This window comes from Xenopus tropicalis, chromosome 6, assembly GCF_000004195.4.
Source record: "Xenopus tropicalis strain Nigerian chromosome 6, UCB_Xtro_10.0, whole genome shotgun sequence".
Lineage (NCBI taxonomy): Eukaryota > Metazoa > Chordata > Amphibia > Anura > Pipidae > Xenopus > Xenopus tropicalis.
Window position 1 is genome coordinate 13,503,398 of NC_030682.2, and position 20,543 is coordinate 13,523,940.

General features: G+C 40.1%; 1 protein-coding gene across 6 annotated transcripts in view; it reads left to right on the top strand.

The window, feature by feature from the left end:
- Nucleotides 1–20,543, top strand: part of scn5a (sodium channel, voltage gated, type V alpha subunit) — a 221,575-nt gene that overhangs the window by 48,277 nt on the left and 152,755 nt on the right. For 5 of the 6 annotated variants that reach the window (XM_031904631.1, XM_031904628.1, XM_031904632.1 and 2 more), the window contains exons 2-4: nt 8,308–8,631; nt 10,281–10,399; nt 12,156–12,245. In XM_031904631.1, coding sequence (XP_031760491.1) covers nt 8,362–8,631; nt 10,281–10,399; nt 12,156–12,245 — 479 coding nt within the window. In that variant the 5' untranslated portion in view covers nt 8,308–8,361. The remainder of the gene's footprint in view (nt 1–8,307; nt 8,632–10,280; nt 10,400–12,155; nt 12,246–20,543) is intronic. The other variant, XM_031904630.1, reaches the window with a different exon arrangement.

The window sequence follows — 20,543 nt, forward strand, 5'->3', positions numbered from 1 at the left end:
ATCTAAATATAACCCCCTAGTGGCATTTGTAGTCCACAATATGATATATATATATATATATATGGTCAGGCTGGGAACATAATGACGTATTCCATTGGATATCGAGAGAGGAAAAAAAAGAGGTTTGTGTCATAAGGTTAATTATAATATCCATTCTGGTATCCAAAGAGATAAGCCAGGGGGACAAAGCAAGAAGCCCCATCAGTACAGACACTCTCTAATGTACATGTACTGCTTATACCTTCATCCATCGCTGAATTTAACACAAAGACTTACCATGAATTACCGAGAATCCACTTGCAGGAGCTTGTATAGAGGAACCAGCATGAATCCTGAATAGATTTTCATATCTAACTCAATTATGTCCTATCTGGCAGAAAGCAGCCTCCCTGCGTGCACATTAATTGTTGCTACATAATTAAGCATTTGTAGCCGCTGAAAACCTTTGCCCTTACGAGCTTGCTGCATTTGTTTGCCAGTGAGTGCAAATTAACATTGATTTAGCCAAGGTTAAGGCTACAAATTGATTCTGGGCTAATCTTTAGCTGCTCCTACGATTTGTACCAATTATAACCTCTCCTAAGGGGGAAAGAGGCTCCCCCAGTGGTTACACCCACTCCTACTATTTGTACCAATTATAACCTCTCCTAAGGGGGAAAGAAGCTCCCCCAGTGGTTACACCCACTAACCATATAACCCCGGGGCCAGTATGGGGTACCTCCAACATGCTGCCATGTTTTCATTGATTCATTGGTTTATGCATCTTCTCCAAAGCCCCAAAGTCAGAAAAAAAGTAGAAGGAGGTTCAGGTTAATATCTCCATATATTTAAATAAGCTGTCTAAGGTTGAAGACACACAGAGCTACTAGTAGCAGCTACTTGTCGTGGCTACTAAAATAGACAATGCTGATCATTTACTGATAACTGTCTCTATGTGTGTTTTAGCAGAGGCAATTCTCAGTATTGTCTATGGCAGGGGATTTTCTGGAGTTTAGTAGAAGTGAAAAAGTAGCTGCTACTAGTGGCTCAGTGTGTCTTCACCCTAAAGGTCCCCATACACGGGCCTGTCCAACAGATATCTGGCCTGGAGCAGGTTTAAAAATCTAGTTGGATTGGGGACCTTATCGGCTTGTTGATGCGGCTTGATGACTTTGCCTATACCCGCCATAATAACGATCGAATTAGCTTGGATTCTTCCGATATCGCCCACCCCTAGATGGGGGATATCGGGAGAAGATCCATGGGCACCTTTAGGGCGAAGACACACTGGGCTACTAGTAGCAGCTACTTTTTGAAGAGCTACAAGTAGCTCTGTGTGTCTTCACCCTTAGGGTGAAGACACACAGAGATACTAGTAGCAGATACTTGTTACTGCTACTAAAATAGACAATGCTGATCAAGGAATTTTCTGGCGTTTAGTAGCCTCTGTGTGTCTTCACCCAAAGACAGCTCATTTATATATATATGGAGTTTAGTAGCTGTAAAAAAGTAGCTGCTAGTGGCTCAGTGTGTCTTCACCCTTAGGGTGAAATCACCGGTGGGATGGCATACAACATGCCTAGAGAGGCAACTTCTGCGATCGCGGCATCACGTATGCCATCCCATGGGCGATTTACATTTCAGCCGGTGGGATGGCATTTCGGGAGATTAGTTGCCTGTGACAATGGAAATTTGTCGTGCGGCTACTAATCTCCTCGTGTGCCAGAGCCCTAAAGGTAAACCTACCCCAAATGTGTCTGTAAACCATCAGTTCCAAATAAGTAGTTCCCCAGTACTGTGGGATGGAACATTCTTATTGGTCAGCTGGCCAGGAATTTTAGGCTACATGGAGTGAAGCTTAGATCCCTGGATACATGTTTTATTTCATTTGTACCCTCTGGAATGCTTAAATCTCATTGGACAGATGGGCAGGTGCGTTATTTTGGGGTAAATGGATGGTAGACTGAAGCAGCAAGGTACATGTTTTATTGCATTTGACTGTGGAATGCTTCAATCTGATTGGACCGATGTAGGAGTCAATCCAGTGGGCTGATGGATTGAATATAATTTTCTGATCCTTCCGGATTTATTATCATTGCTCAGTATTGCTCAATACTGATTAAATTAGTTGACCTTTAATAAATTAAAAAATCCTCATGGACTGACTGATCCATAACAATGTTTACTTAATTGGGCCCCTTATAATATGAATTATTATGTTTTGTTTGCTCTTTTATTGGACATGGGAGCACCCATGTTTGTCCTAGCAGTCCCTTTGTCATTGATTTGTTTTGTGATCCGATCCCCCCCAGCTACCAGAACCCAACACAATGTTCTATTTGTATACGTTGTGCATCTGCAACATATCATTTTCTTATACAGTAAGCAGAGCCTGCCTGGAATAGAAATATTACATTTCAGCAGCAGCATGACTTGACATGAAAATAACCGCCGCAGTTTTTTTGCCCCCCCCACCCCCCACACTTTCTTTAAATAAAGTTCCGATCTTTTTGGCGCAGAAGCCTTTGGCGCTTTAGTCTGCAAGGTGGGGGCCAGTCGCCGCTGTCATTCCTTTATGCGCACCTTTTGACGTGACACGGTACAAAAAGGAGAAATTAAATAAAAAAATAAGCTTTTTCCCTGCATCTAATTGGCGTGACTCATGCCTGTACCGCTGTGCTTTTGAAAAACCCAATGTAGTGCATGTTGGTATGAAGAGCTGCAATCACCTTGTACAGCCAAATGACACATTCCCAGCTCTTATTTCCTGTGCGGGCTGAGGATCTGCATTAAATTAGCACTTTATTTCATATTTCTGCCCCCCCCCGCCACTTTGGTATTAGCGGTGAATTGAACTAAGGGGAGTGACACTAAGGTTTGGCTGATCTTAACTGTTGCAATGTTATTATAACCCTTCCCAGTTCCCAATGTAACCTCTTTACATGACCATAATGGTGCTGGCTTCCTTTTTAAAAACCATGTGAGACATAGGTTTACAGGCTTTAAAGGGAAACTATACCCCCAGAAGGAATACTTAGCTAACAGACAGTTTATATTATGTTAAGTGGCCTATTAAAGAATCTCGCCAAACTGGAATATATATATCAGTAAATATTGCCCTTTTACATCCTTTCCCTTGAGCCGCCATTTAGTGATGGGCTGTGTGCTCCCTCAGAGATCAGCTGACAGGAAGTGATGCAGCTCTAACTGTAACAGGAAGTATTGTGGGAGCAAAAGGCAGAACTCTGCCATTCATTGGCTGATGGGGCCTAGCATGTATGTGTACCTTGGCTTGTTTGTGTGCACTGTGAATCCTATGATCCCTGGGGGCGGCCCTTAGTACTTAAAATGGCAGTTTTCTATTTAGGATTACCCAGTGGCACATACTACTAAAAAAGTATATTTTTATGAAAATAGTTTATTTAGATAAAGCAGGGTTTTATATATGAGCTGTTTATGCAATATATTTTTATAGAGACCTTCATTGTTTGGGGGTAAAATTTGTAATTTAACCCCCCCCCCAGTGCTGTCCAACATTGGGCCACCTTCTATTTGGGTGTTGACTAAGTATATACACAATAAAACATTGTCATATTAAATACCTTAATGTAGTTCCAGGTGTATGTAAAATATAAAATGACCATTAAGCCCTAATTGTCTGGTTCTGGAGACATTTAGAGGGCCAACTCCCCCTGTTCATGATATTTCTAGTGATGTTGGAGGAGGCTGGGGGGTTTTAGCCTTTACGGCAAAGCCATTGCAATTCCTTTCATTCCAGATGCTGTAGAAGACCAGTTTAACCTGTTGGAATAATGAATGAAAAAGTCGAATAAACCCTGAGCAGTAGATTATAAGCACCAGTTTGGGCTGCTGTGGGAAAGGGGGACTGCTAGAATAACCTGCTGTGGAACCAGCTTATATAGAATTAGGACAAAATACCTATAGATATAACTGGGATTGTCTGATAATGTTTACTTTTGCCCATTAGTGTGTTGGTTTAGCAAGTCTGTCGGGGTCTGGCTACTTATATCACTAATCACTATCAAAGTCATATCACTGTCAATTACTTAGAGCTAATATAGTAATGTAACATGTATTTTGTGCTTTTATTAACATTTATCCCAAGGGGCCTCTGTGCTGCTGGGGACACCAGGCCAAATGATTTCCAGTCTGGGTAAACTAGCAGGTTCCTGTCTATGCACAGGGGGTGATACAGGAGGTGATATAGGAGGTGTAGGTGCTGTCAGAGTGCTTGGAGCATCAGTGATGTTGCACGCTGGGCCCATCAGAATAAATTGTCCATCTAACCACAGGCTGTGTGTATTGATGCTGAAGGCATGTATTACCACCTGTGGAATGATTCTCAGTTATAGGATGTATTTTCTATAATGGTCTGCTCTGCCCTGAATTCAAATGAAATTAGAGTAAAACTGCTCATTCCATAGGGATCAACAGGCCATACATGCAAGCATAGGTTTTATCATTCAGTTATTTCAGCTATAAAAGGTGAGAGATGCTGTGCCTTTCATTACACTGTTGAGCATAAGACCATTAGCTAGGACCCAGGGTGCCCATACATACATATAAATATATATATATATACATACGCAGAGTTATCAGCTTTGCTGTCTGTTCAAAGACTGGAATTCCCAAGCCACTGACAGACTGAGAAGTAGGGTAGAACCCATGTCACTTTCATCTTTGCTCATATCTTTTTTTTTCTGGGCCACCGGCTAAACATGTTTTCCCACCATATTGCGCAAATCTTGCTGGTACTGGCTGAGTTTAAGTCCTTGAACACAGTATTGCCTTCAGGCAATAGAATAGACAATAGAAATTTCCAGAAATTGCTCTTCCTGGGATCTTGTTTCTCTGATATGGGTCTGATAAGTGCATCTTGCTGTTCTGGAAATTCTTGGTAATTACTTCCTAGGAAGCCTTACCTTTGTCATCGACCCCCGTCTCTGCCGTCTGCTAATGAACTAAAAATAGGCCAAGCCCCAAGCAGATAACGGAGCTGGCTGGTTGTGTAGAAAGCATGGCCATAAAGCTTGGCTTCCCTGTGTATATGCAGGGTATTAACTCATGGCCTTCTAGCTCCGCCATGGCCAATCTGATCTCCTCTATCTTTGGATTAGCAAGAACCTTTTCTCAGAATCTCTTGACTCTGGATAAGTGGTTCTTCATTCCATACCTGCCAACCAGAAATGGAATGGGACAAAATAGGGTCTATTGTCTTGGTTATATCTCCAAGAGGCTCACAGCTGCCTTCAAGAGGTTGGAATGACATAGTAATGACAATATACTCATGGTAGGAAGTTGTTTGTCATTGGCTCCCACACATGCAATAAATTAAGTTGAGCAGCAAGGTGTCTGCTGACATACAGAAATATGAGATTTTTAACCTGCTGGTCTTTATGTCCGTCTGCATCTTGCTTTGTGCAATAATCCTTTCACTGGACTGGCAAGAAATGCTCGTTTGTGAATATGATAAGCAAGGATTTATTTCCAGAAAAAAATGAAATAAACACGCCAGACGTCTACAAATAATAATATGTTCCATTCAGTAGGCTCAGCACTAATGTCTCCTGGCTACTAGACGTGGATAAAAAAGAGTAGACGCACCAACCCACCTGTATTTAGCCAGGGAGCAGCCTGATAGAATGGAAAGGAGAAATTTTCCTTTAGTCGGAACTTTGCAAATCTTGCATATCTGAAGCCCAGTTCTTGTGATAGGAACATTTGCTGTAAGTGAATTGGAGGGTTTCATGTCCAGGAAAAAACTATTTTTCAAGAAAGAAAACTGTATTTATTTATAGATGGGATATGTGGGTGGGTTGGGGTAATTTAGAAATGTGTTGGGATAATGTTGAAAGTTATATAAAAGTAAAGTGAGTACAAAAGGGTATAATTAGGGTTGCCACATAGGTGCTATTTCACCCACCTAGCCCATAAAACTCCAACTACAAATTCAACAGCAGCTGTACTCTCCAATGACTTTGCCATTCCCATTTCCACCCACAATCCTTGCTTCCTTGACTGGCAACTTTCCCACCCAGTAGACTCCCTTCCCTTCATAACGCCCAATCCGTGCCCACAGTCTGCACAATCCCTGCTCCCTTATGTTACCACCCTGACTTTTCATGTCCCAACAGGTAGGTGAGTAAAGGTGGCCACCCTAGATATAATATAAGGTTGAAAAAACACAGAGCTAGTAGTAGGAGCTACTTGTCATGGCTACTAAAATAGACAATGCTGATCTTTTACTGATAATTGTCTTTACATGTACAGTATTTTAGCAGAGGCAATTGTCAGTATTGACTATGACAGGGTATTTTCTGGAGTTTAGTAACCATGACAAGTAGGTCCATGTGTTTTCACCCTAAAGGAGGTGGCTCAGAGGTAATTTTAGAAAACTGGTGGGTAAAAAGGTTAAGGGCACTGGAGGAGCACTAAGGCCTGGGGGTAGTCCAGTCAGGAGCCCCAAGAGATGGGGATGTGCGTATTGTGGACACACTGAGTAGGTGGGGCTTTAGGGATTGGGTTGGGTTTTGGATGGGATTAGGGGTGTAATGGGCAGGCCTGAGGCATGGCTTCATTTAATGGCATGTTTATTCAAAGAACACCCATATCAGCACCCCGCAGCTTGCACCCACTCCCTTGCTTGCACTTCTAAAGGACATGCAAGTTAGAGGATGGATTGGGGACAGGAGGAGGGACACCTATGTATCTTCCACCACCTGTTCTTCAAGAATACGGCATTGACAGGGCAACAGAAAACAAGGAAGATTGCGCCCATGTATTGCACTTTGCCCCTTACCCTGCACTTAATAAATGACCCCCTTGTGTTTCAAGCAGATGCCAACATAGGGTTAATGTCACTCCAAAGTGGCAAATAGCTTTTTTGGCATCGTTACTTCGTTAGGCCACTATTTTGAAAGCTGAAAACACACCACTTGAATTTATGATGAGGCGTTGAGTGCTTACGCGCACGAAAATCACTTCACCGTTATTATTGCATGAAAATGTGTACCGGTTAAATTTAGAACTTTGCTGAATGCGTGTGATGGCTTTGACATTTAGTAAAAAAAATAAAGGGGTGTTTTTTTGGTATTAAATAAAACATCCAAAACCTTTAGCAACAATAGAGGATAATAAAATAGAAAGAGGAGTAAAGTTTGCACCAGGTCTAGTAATACTAACCTATAGTAACCAATGATATTTTTGCTTATAAACAGGTAACCAATAAATACTACTTAATGAATGGTTGCCAGGGGTTAATGCTATTTTTTGTGATATGTATATATACACAGGTACGGGATCCCTTACCTGGAAACCCATTATCCAGAAAGTTTCCGAATTATGGAAAGGCCATCTCCCATAGACTCCATTATAAGCAAATAATTCTAATTTTTAAAAATTATTTCCTTTTTCCCTATACTAATAAAACAGTACCTGTACTTGATCCCAACTAAGATATAATTACCCCTTATTGGGGGCAGAACAGCCCTATTGGGTTTATTTAATGGTTAAATGATTCCCTTTTCTCTGTAATAATAAAACAGTACCTGTACTTGATCCCAACTAAGATATAATTACCCCTTATTGGGGGCAGAACAGCCCTATTGGGTTTATTTCATGGTTAAATGATTCCCTTTTCTCTGTAATAATAAAACAGTACCTGTACTTGATCCCAACTAAGATATAATTACCCCTTATTGGGGGCAGAACAGTCCTATTGGGTTTATTTCATGGTTAAATGATTCCCTTTTCTCTGTAATAATAAAACAGTACCTGTACTTGATCCCAACTAAGATATAATTACCCCTTATTGGGGGCAGAACAGTCCTATTGGGTTTATTTCATGGTTAAATGATTCCCTTTTCTCTGTAATAATAAAACAGTACCTGTACTTGATCCCAACTAAGATATAATTACCCCTTATTGGGGGCAGAACAGTCCTATTGGGTTTATTTAATGGTTAAATGATTCCCTTTATTCCCTATATATTATAAGGAACTCCTCAGTGACTTATAATATCCCTATATGTTACAATAGGGGGCACTTTATTCACTATATATTATAAGGAACTCCTCGGTGACTTATAATATCCTTATATTTTACAAGAGGGGGAACTTTATTTACTATGTATTGCTGAACCACTGACCAAGTCTTCTGCCTACTTTAATGGGTGCTCTAGGGGCCTTGTTATAAAGACAAAGTAAATGACTTTTCCTACTTTATCTATTGAGTCACGTCACCTACAGTAATGAGAAGGGTCATTCCCTTTTGGTATTTACCGTTTTGTTCTCTCTTTTTGTGTTGCAGCAGTTTCCAATGCTATAAATAAGAATTAGTACACACAAGGAGCAGGATGAGAATATGGCAGTCCTCTTGTTACCACCGGGTCCTGACAGCTTCCGCCGGTTCACCCCCGAATCCCTGGCTGCAATTGAAAAGCGCATCGCCGAGGAACAGGCCAGGTCGGCAAAACAGGAAAACAGAGCGGAGGAAAATAATGAAGGAGGGAAGCCAAGGCCGCACCCTGACCTGGAAGCAGGCAAACAGCTCCCCCGCATCTACGGCGACTTTCCTAAACACCTCATCGGGCAGCCCTTGGAGGACATCGACCCATTCTACAGAAACAAGAAGGTGAGCACATACCAGTCGTAAAGGATCTACCCCATGGTGTAAGCAGAGACATTCTAAGAAAGTTTGCAATTGGTCTTGTTTATTATGTGTGGTTTGATATATAAGGGCATATTTATCACAGAGTTGTTGGTAGTTTTACCTACCAGAACCTTACATTATTTAACAAGACTCAGAGATAAGCTTGTTTAGCAGAAAGTTGTTTATTGTAAGTCAAAAATACAGAGTCTTGGGAAGCATTCAGCCACACAGAATAACATGTATCCCAGAAGGCTTCAAATGGGGCCTTTACAAATAGCAATTTTTATAACAATTACAAATGACATGAGATGCACAAAGTCACTAGTAAGAATCCTATAGGTTAATGCTAACCCACCCAAAGAATCCCATTGGCCAAATCTAGTCCAGCCAAAGAAGTTCTGCATAGACAGCACTTACACCATGGCCTGCTAACTACTAAACCTGCAGGGCAGAGATAAGGGGTAGGATAAGTCATATCTGTACATCTTTTGCCTATACAAGGAATGGTTTATATATCTGTATTATATATGTAACACTCTTGTATTATTTAATATATATGTATATTAAGTATCCCAGTATCTCACCTGCCTTAAGGTGGTTATACATAAAAAGATCCACTTTCTTGGCAAGGTCGCCAAGCGAATGGATCTTCTCCCGACACCTCCACCTATGGGTGGCTGATATCAGGCTAATACGGCTGTTTGACCCTGGGGACAAACGATTGAATTAGGACGGTGGGTATAGGTTCCCATCTGTTCGGGGACTGCCTCAATGAGCCCACGCAGTCCCGGATTCGACGGAAAAATCAAGCTTGCCCAATCGAGATCTGTCCGATTTCAGGCCAGATGTCAGTTGGGCAGGCCCATCGTTAGTGCCCATACACGGGCCAATAAGAATTGGTCTAAAGGACCGATATCGGCAGCTAGAATCGGCCTGTGTATGGCCACCTTTAGGGTGTCTTTTAGGTGACACCTATAGGGGTTTTTAGCCAGTCTGGACTGATAGCAGAGGGGCTGCTAAAATGCCATACACAGTTACCACTTATTAATCTGGTGTAGGCCCTTTGGGGCATTGTATATTTATAATACCAAGGCCAAATTTAAATCTCAGTCCAGACTCAGGTGCCCCTTTTAGAACTTACCCATCATCAGTGAGTGTCTCCATCAGGGTGAAAATTCCTCTCCTCTGATGACCTATGGGACATTCACTTTTTGATCTGTATGCCCCTGGTTACTGTTTGGTTTATCTGGTTGTTGTGGCCCCTTTTACCCTAGCAACCAGGTAATCGTTTGAATAACAGATAGGAAGATGAATAAGGGAGGGACTGTAGAGAAAGATAACACCTGAAATTAATCTCCTTTCTGATTGGTTGGGGACACTCACCCTGGCAACCAGATAGCCTTTTAAATTTCAATAAAAACTAGATTCAAATTAAAAACAAAATACATTTTGAGACAGAAAGAAAACCACAAAAAAGGGAAAAAAAAGATTGACTTTAAATTGTCAAGCTACAAAAAGGATTGTAATAAAAGTCACAATGTTTGCAGGTCTGTTAGCCCATAGCAACACAGTAGCAATACAGTAGTTGCAGTTGTAACTATACAATTGTTTCTCTCTTCTTTTCTCCCCAGACCTTTATAGTACTAAATAAAGGAAAGACAATCTTCAGATTTAGTGCCACACCTGCTTTGTATATAATAAGCCCTTTCCATCCCATCCGAAGAGCTTCAATCAAAATTTTGGTACATTCATATCCTTTTCATGGTGTTCTATGTTTATCTACAAAAGATTTGGGTGAATGATGGGCATCTTTGCAATCCATTTGGTACTAATGAAAATGTATTGGTATAAGAATGTGAACTGGAATTAGGTACACATCATTTTTTTTATAAATATTAAGAGTGTCCTATGTATTGCAAAACAGGGGTGTGGCTTGTTGAGAAGGGGGTGGAGTATAGGCGGGACATGGGTTTGGCTGTGGTATCCTGTGCAGACTTCTGGCAAAATATTTATATTATGGGGGTAATTTATTATGTTCTAGGCAGGGTGCAACAAACCATGGATTATTCAATGGCAACATATCTGCCATCATCTCTAGTGATGACCGGGGAATTTGTCCTGCTGTATTGCCCTACTGCCCCCCTACCAATGCTCTCTCGCTGTAGGGGATCTTACTAACTACCAGGGGTTGCTGGAAATGCTCATGCAAATGCTCATTCTTGTTCTAGGCTGTCTATAGTTGGGTTGGGAACCAGTGCATAAAGGACTGTCTAACCTTCATTTATAAAAAAAATAGAGGGGGCCATCTATAATGTAATGACACCATCTTGATATAACTCCATCTCCAGCAAGCCCCATTCTTCCTACCTACAGTACTTGCCCCTATTTACCCCCTAAAGGCAACTTGCTTTAGTAGAATGCAGTGTTCAGAACTAGTCAGTCCCTAAGGGGCCCTGTTTGTGTATTGCCCAAAGGGTAAATCCCACTGAGTGTAATTATTCAGGCTTCCATTCACAGAGGAAAATATTTATATTTGCGGCACTAGAGGAGATTGGACCTGTACCATGTTGCTATGTGTAACGTGTAACAAGAGGCTAATTCATTTGGTAACAATTATGGAATAAAGGCCCAGATTTAATTCAGCGAGAAAAGGGTTTATCATGTGAAAACTAATGGACAGAATTCTAGGTCTATAGGAAAAAAAACTAGAATTGAATTAGGAGAAAAGTTTTTTCTCCGCGAATTGAATCTTGTCAATAAGTTTTCATGTGATAAACTACGAGAAAACTTTTTCGCACTGAACTGGCCCAATGTCTGGATTTGGTGGACGGATAACTATTACTTAGTATAGGGTTTTCCTCTATATAGTAACCAACAATGCACTTATATATACTCGAGTATAAGCCGATCCGAATATAAGCCGAGGTACCTAATTTTACCTAAGAAAACTGGAAAACTGGAAAACGTATTGACTCGAGTATAAGCCTAGGGTGGGAAATGCAGCAGCTACTGCTAAGTTTCAATAATCAAAATAAATATCAATAAAATAACATTAATTGAGGCATCAGTGGGGTATATGTTTTTAAATATTTATTTCAAAGAAAAACAGTAAACTAGCTCTGTAAGTGGAGAAGAGGGTCAACAAAAACAACAGGCACTGGAGGGTCTGGTTGCGGGTGGCCTAATTTGTACACAAAGGACAGAGGGTGCTAGTCTGGAGGGACCCATGGCACCCGACTCGAGTATAAGCCGAGGGTGACTTTTTCAGCACATTTTGGGTGCTGAAAAACTAGGCTTATACTCGAGTATTCTAACTGCACTAGACTGATGAGAGCTAACCTCTGATTGGTTGCTGTTCGGTGACTGCAGATTTTCACCTTCCTATTTTATAGGCCCCTTTATAGCACTATGATGGGAGGCAGAAAGCACAAGGGCCACTGGTTAACTCAGTCTATGCCGTTTATTATCAGCCATAGTATTTTTTCTTCCTTAACTTCTCTCTCCACATTGTTCAGTATGTTTATAATGTGCACTATTCTCACAAACTGCGTGTTTATGGCCATGTCTGACTCCAGTGCATGGCTCAAGTATGTTGAGTAAGTATCCCGACTTTTATTTAACTATCTTTTCCAGCTCTCTCTATCATTATTGATTGTGATTGTTGTATATGTATGTATATCTTTATTTATGAAGCGCTACTTATGTATGTATCTCTGTACAGTAGAATACATTAATACAGACAGAGGTTAAAGAAAATAATAGATAAATACACAGTATAACAATAAATACAAGTTACAGTTGCAATAATTTATGAGTCAAGGCACAAGGGGATGGAGGTCCCTGCCCCGTAGAGCTTACAATCTAGATGATGTTGTATATATGTTTTATATATATATTTATTATAGTGTGTAAGCCAGCATCAATGGTGATGTTGCCCATAGCAACCAATCAGTAAAATTAGAAAACAAAAGCAAAGATCTATTTGGTTCCTATGGGTTACATCACCGGTGACGTGGCTTACACACTATAATAATATGCCCCATAATTTCACAGCCGGGTACTGCAGATTTCTAGCCCTTCCATTACCTTCCAGGTCCCCTTAGTCCTGTCTTCCCCTTCATCACTTTGAAGGCACAATAAATAGTGACTGTCTATGGCAGGTACCGTTCGACATATTGACGTGAATGCAACTTTTTTAAACTTTTTTGGACGTGACAGCGTCTTTTTTTGATGCAACCACAACTTTTTCGTATGTGACCACAACTTTTTCCTCACTCAGCAAATTTTTGTCACCGCAAATCTTTGTGCCAGTTTCGCTAAAAAGATTTTGCCAATGGCAAAATGTGGAATTTCGCTGCCAATCTATACCTGCTGAAAAAATGTGCTCACCCCTGATCCCCATTAATTGGCGGTTTGATCACCTTATGAAATCTAACGGGCATGCATTGAGGTTCTTTATGGTTCTCTAGATAGGTGAAGCTGTTGTGGGACGTGTCGGGAGGGTTGGAGGGTCTTCGTCACCATTGTGTCATTTCCAGTGTTAGGCAAAGACGTGCATGTTCAGAAGCATTCCACTTAGTTCTGCTGAAAGACAAGCGTGTCCCCAGAGAGCCATTCACAAGCAATAAAGCATAGCTTCAAGGTTGGGCGCCTTGTATGAGTATATTAATGGTTATAGATTGCATCTTCAGACAGCTCCGAGCATCGGGGGTATCTGAGGTTGGCTGCTCTACAATCCTCACAACTATATCTCCCAGCACAAAGCCTCGCTCCCCACCTCTGGAGAGAACAAAGCTTTACTGATATCCCTCATTCTTTAGTGTGGGGGGGGGGGGAACAATCCATGTTATTTCAGCCATGATGTAGATCTGAGGGAACCATTTCAAGGTTCAAACTGATGGTAAAGAGTCCATTTTTTAGTACATTGGTGAGGTTCCCACAATGGAGTCAAGCTGGCTTCCATAGTTAACAACATCATATAAGTGGAACATCACTGAAGGAACATGCCCTGTCGTGGGGTCACTTTACACCTTAAATGTCATGGTTGCTCAGCGAGTAGAAGGAAAAATGGTATTTTAGGTAAAGCTAATACACTTCTTTAGCTGTGACAGTTTCCCCCACATTCTTGTTGCTTTATGGAATGCCTAGATGCATCGTGCAGTTAGTATTCTATATCATGCTCCCTCTGTATAATTGTATATTATGCAATCATTTATATTTGGTTTACTTCTCCTTTACTGAAGACACACAAACAAAAGTTTTTAAATGGGTAGTTCACCTACAAATTAAATTTTATTATAGGAGACAGTTTGCAATTTTTTGTTTTTGTATTTTTTGTGGGTTTTTATAGTTATTTAGGTTTTGTTTGGCAGCTCTCGAGTTTGGTATTTCTACAGTTATCTGGTTGCTAAGGTCTTATTTGCCCTAACAACTAGGCAGTGATTTGAATGAGCTACTGAAATATGAATAGGTAAAGGATTGCATAGAAAGATAAATGCAGGTATAGGACCTGTTTTCCAGAATGCTCAGGACCTGGGGGTTTCCAGATAAGGGGTCTTTTTGTCATTTGGATCTCCATACTATAAATCTACTAAAATCATTTAACCATGAAATAAACCCAATAGGGCTGTTCTGCCCCCAATAAGGGGTAATTATATCTTAGTTGGGATCAAGTACAGGTACTGTTTTATTATTACAGAGAAAAGGGAATCATTTAACCATTAAATAAACCCAATAGGGCTGTTCTGCCCCAATAAGGGGTAATTATATCTTAGTTGGGATCAAGTACAGGTACTGTTTTATTATTACAGAGAAAAGGGAATCATTTTTAAAAGTTAGAATTATTTGCTTATAATGAAATCTATGGGCGATGGCCTTTCTGTAATTGGATAACAGGCAAAGCATTCCTTTAATTCCTTTAACCAAAAATATATCATCTATCTATCTATCAATATATTATTATTATTATTATTATTATTAACATTTATTTATAAAGCGCCAACATATCCCGCAGCGCTGTACAATAAGTGGGTTTCATACACTGGACATACAGAGTTTCATATAAGATATAGCACTGTGGAATGGAAACAGCACTCACAGGACTTTATAACAAATCTATATTATCCTTTATTAGTGCAAAATCTATCTTTCTATCTCTCTATTTATCTATCTATCTATCTATCTCTCTATTTATCTATCTATCTATCTATCTCTATTTATCTATCTATCTCTATCTATCTATCTATCTATCTATCTATCTCTATTTATCTATCTATCTATCTCTATCTATCTATTTATCTATCTATCCGTCTATCTGTCTATCTATCTATCTATCTATCTATCTATCTCTATTTATCTATCTATCTATCTCTATTTATCTATCTATCTATCTCTATTTATCTATCTATCTCTATCTATCTATCTATCTATCTATCTCTATTTATCTATCTCTATCTATCTATCTATCTATCTCTATCTATCTATCTATATCTATCTATCTATCTATCTATCTATCTCTATTTATCTATCTATCTCTATCTATCTATCTATCTATCATCTATCTATCTATCTATCTATCTATCTCTATTTATCTATCTATCTCTATCTATCTATCTATCTATCTATCTATCTCTCTCTATCTATCTATCTATCTATCTATCTATCTATCTATCTCTATTTATCTATCTATCTATCTCTATTTATCTATCTCTATCTATCTATCTATCTATCTATCTATCTCTATCTATCTATCTATCTATCTATCTATTTATCTATCCGTCTATCTGTCTATCTATCTATCTATCTATCTATCTATCTATCTCTATTTATCTATCTATCTATCTCTATTTATCTATCTATCTCTATCTATCTATCTATCTATCTCTATTTATCTATATCTATCTATCTATCTATCTCTATCTATCTATCTATCTATCTATCATCTATCTATCTATCTATCTATCTATCTATCTCTATTTATCTATCTATCTATCTCTATTTATCTATCTATCTCTATCTATCTATCTATCTATCTATCTATCTATCTATCTCTATCTATCTATCTTTCTATCTATCTATCTATCTCTATTTATCTATCTATCTCTATCTATCTATCTATCTATCTATCTATCTCTATCTATCTATCTATCTATCTATCTATTTATCTATCCGTCTATCTGTCTATCTATCTATCCATCTCTATTTATCTATCTATCTATCTCTATTTATCTATCTATCTATCTCTATTTATCTATCTATCTCTATCTATCTATCTATCTATCTATCTATCTATCTATCTATCTCTATTTATCTATCTCTATCTATCTATCTATCTATCTATCTCTATCTATCTATCTATCTATCTATCTATCTATCTATCTATCTCTCTCTCTCTCTCTATCTATCTATCTCTATTTATCTATCTATCTATCTCTATCTATCTATCTATCTATCTATCATCTATCTATCTATCTCTCTCTATTTATCTATCTATCTATCTCTATTTATCTATCTATCTATCTCTATCTATCTATCTATCCGTCTATCTGTCTATCTATCTATCTCTATTTATCTATCTATCTATCTATCTATCTATCTCTATTTATCTATCTATCTCTATCTATCTATCTATCTATCTATCTATCTCTATTTATCTATCTATCTATCTATCTATCTATCTATCATCTATCTATCTATCTATCTATCTATCATCTATCTATCTATCTATCTCTATTTATCTATCTATCTATCTATCTCTCTCTATCTTTAATAACAGTAAAAAGTTATGTTTTATCTGTGGTCAGTACAGTTCAGAAACTGACCAATTAGCTGAATTACTTGCCACGTGTTGACTTTTAACGCCCTTATTGGTTATAGTACATTATTCCCTATGTAATGTACAGTTGGGGAAGGTATTATATTGCATTTAATGCAGTTGGCTCCTAGATTTATCAAGGCTTAACCCCCCCCCCGTCAATATTGTTTTGCTTTTATTTACATTTAAACCCATATTATGAGTATTACATACCACTGAGAAGCCATCAGCGAAATTACTCATTTGGCTTGTTTCACTCGCCCTAACAAAGGTTTCCTACGGCTCGGCAATATGATAATGACAGCCATCTGCTGCCTTTGAAGCGCCTTGGCTTATCTTGTCACTGTCATCCAATAGAAAGAAAAGCACCCCAGGTGACGGTGAGCATTAAATATCTCCTGTGTGCAGAGTCAGAATCCCAGCCAGGAATGACAATCCAACTGGCAGCCATGCCGTAATAAAAGATGTGATTGAAATAGTCAGAGTTATGTTACAGACACGCGGCAGCAGCCGTCCAAGCACTAGATTTGTATGGGACACATGGATCATTTGCGTTGGTCTTGTCTTTTGTATCTCAACTCACCAGTACATGTGATAAGACTTTATTTGGGACTCTTTAAAGAGCATATTTAAATGGAGTATTTGTAACAGAAATCAGTTGTCTCAGTAGTCTATTGATGAGCCGGCTACATTGTTTCAGAAGTCAGAACAAAGCAGGGCAGAGATTATAAACATCCAGGTAGATTTTCAATAGCATTACACTTACTGTATTTTGGAGCGGCTATCACCAGTGACTAACTGCTCCAAAATGGCTTTCCACTGGCAACAATAGGAGTCACTGGTGGAAAGCCCTTCACATTGCTTCCATATTCTAAAGTCGTACAAAGTTTCCTCCTTCAGCAACTTCCGGTAAGTGAGGAGACGGACTTTCCACCGTGATTCCTAATGTTGCATGTGGAAAGCCATTTCGGAGTGGTTAGTTGCCTGCCATAGCAAAGATCTATCACGGCAACCCGCTCCATGGGTCCTTATCCTAAGGGTAAAGACACATGGAGCTACTTAGTAGCAGCTACTTGACACAGATACAAAAGCCAGAAAATCCCCTGCCATAGCCAATACTAAGAATTGCCTCTGCTAAAACACAAGTAGAGACAATTATCAGTAAATGATCAGAATTGTCTATTTTTGTAGCCGTGACAAGTAGCTGCTACTAGTAGCTCCGTGTGTCTTCACCCTTAAAACCACTGGGAATATTTAAATGAATGTATATTGGAAAGTTGATTTTTTCATTTTTGGGTGGAGTTCCCCTTTAATGAAAGACGCATGTAAATAAATACTTCTGAAAGGCAGTGTTGCTATTCTGTCCAAGTGGATCTCCCTTCCCGTTAATGCAGTTTACTGTAACCGCAGGGTGAAAGTGACCCTTGCAATTAGGATCTGCATTAGGCATCTTCAGGGAGCCCCCTAACAGTGGATCAAGTGCTGTAATGTGATAGTGTGCAGTTCAGTAGTGAGCTCAGCGGGATCATCTGTATAACTAGTAGTATTGGTACTAATGGTGCTATGTGAGCATCAGTCCTGGAAGCGAAATGGAAGCACCGGTGCTGGCCAGGGCTGCCTCTAGAGGCAAGTGCGTAAGGTGCCCATTTTCTGGGGCCATTTCTGCCCACACCGTGCTGCCTCCTGTCCCTCCCCAGTTGTGAGTGTGCATGCTGGCACTTGCCCAGCCAGTGGGGGTAAGGTTGCCAATCTGGTTGCCTAGGGCACCTAGCCGGTTAGGCTTGGCACTGGAGTATAGATATCAGGAAATATTGCCCTTTAACATCCTTTCCCTTGAGCTGCCATTTAGTGATGGTCTGTGGGTCCAGTGTCAGACTGGCCCACCTGGATACCAGGAAAACTCCCGGTAGGTCCAAGTGTCAGTGGGCCCTCCTGCTCCTGACCATTTGGCCTGTTTCATGGTCATTCCCTATTTCTGAATGGGAACAAAGAGGAGAAATAGATGGAAGAATAGATGCTAGCATGTAAATAAAAGAGACTAGGAGAATAAAGAGGTTGGGTAAGAAAAGGACGAAAAATGTCTAGAGAGTGGGCCTATGGTCTAAGGTTTTCTGGTGGCCCCTGAGGTCCCAGTCTGACACTATGTGAGTCCTATTATCCCAGTGCCCCTTAATTCTTCAAATGGCAGTTTCCTATTTAGGATTACCCAATGGCACATACTACTAAAAAAGTATATTTATATGAAAATGATTTATTTATGTGAAGCAGGGTTTTACATATGAGCTTGTTTGGTGGTTAAGTTTTCCTTTAATAGAACTACAGGAGTATTGTTGCTAATACAGTTATTGGAGCACAAGTGATGATGCTGAGTGCTATGTTAGTATCATTGCTGGGAATGTCAGTGCCTATAGTGCCAGGGGTACATCAGTTCTGATGCTATAGAGGCATGAGTACTTGCAGTGCTATGGGAACATCAGTGCTACTAGGGTTATGGGAGCATTAGTGCTGATAGAAGTATGAAAGCCTTGGTTCTGATATTGCTATAGAGGCATGAGTACTTGCAGTGCTTTGGGAACATCAGTGCTACTAGGGTTATGGGAGCATTAGTGCTGATAGAAGTATGAAAGCCTTGGTTCTGATAATGTTATAGAGGCATGAGTGAGATTACATGGGACATGGCATGTGTGCCCATATTTGTTCAGCGGCAAAGCTTACTGAATCTTACTGGGCATCACCTGCAATATCTAACTGCCACAACATGACATGAAGCCCACTGCCTGCCACCAAGTGCCACTCCCACAGTGTCGGACTGGCCCTCAGGGATACCAGGAAAACTCCCGGTGGGCCAGGAGTCAGTGGTCCCTTCTGCTCCTAACCTCTTGGCCTATTCCGTGGTCATTCCCTATTTCTGTATGAAAACAACAAGGCTAAAAAGATGGAGTGATAATAACAAGATACAGGGGGAATAAAGAGGTTGAATGGGGAGAGGAGTAGAAATAATTTTGGAGAGGTTTTCTGGTGGGCATCCCAGTCCGACACTGCCAGGCTGAGACTCTCTGCAACGTAATGATTTTTGCCCAAGGTTTTCAGGCACACGGAAGCGTGTTTTGCTAAGAGCCGTACTAATGTTTCCTTGTGGCAGTGCTAATTCACCGACGCCTTGCCATTGTTCTGTATGGGAACGGCAGTGATTCATGAGCATTTAGCATGTAACCGACTCTGTCATTTCATTGTCAGCCCAGAACAACACAATCACAGCTCTCAGGATCCGTGCCGCGAGCAGAAAAGGTAATGTGTTCATTAGCCAAACCCCACCGGAGCTTATGGAGATGGCAAACTGGGCCGCTTGCAGTTTTCTTCACTCTCTCAGCTGAAATAGACTTCCTTATGTAAGGCTGTTACATGCACACCTTCTGGATTCAGATTTTCTGCTTAATTGAAAAAAAACATTTTGCCTAATGGAAGAGAATGTAATGCTAAGCAGCTTCCAGATGTATTTAAATTGCTCGCTTGCATTGGTGCTGAAGTTGTCACTGTAAATAATACTGAAAGCAGTCTCTGTCCTTTGAAGCAATGTAGCAGAAGCCAGCTAATCAACAGAGCTCTGAAGAAGCATGCCAGGCTACATTGTTTCAAGAGTCAGAACCAGCAGTGCTACATGTGTGACACAATAAACACAGGATTTTTCCCTTTCTAAATTTGGTATCTGCCTTTCTGATAGTAACCCACCTAAGGTTACATAGTTACGTAGTTAAGTTGGGTTGAAAAAAGACCGAAGTTCATCAAGTTCAACCCTTCCAAATGAACTCAGCACCTTTTTTTCCAGAGAAAACAACCCCAACCCTGACAGTCTCACCTCATAGTTTAACCCTTCCATCCCCTTTACCAGTTTAGTTGCAGTCTCTGCACTCTCTCCAGCTCATTAATATCCTTCTTAAGGACTAGAGCCCAAAACTGCCCCCCATACTCAAGGTGAGGCCTTACCAGGGACCTATAAAGCGGCAAAATTATGTTCTCATCCCTTGAGTCAATGCCCTTTTTTTAATACAAGACAGTAGTGATGAGAGAATTTTTTTTACCA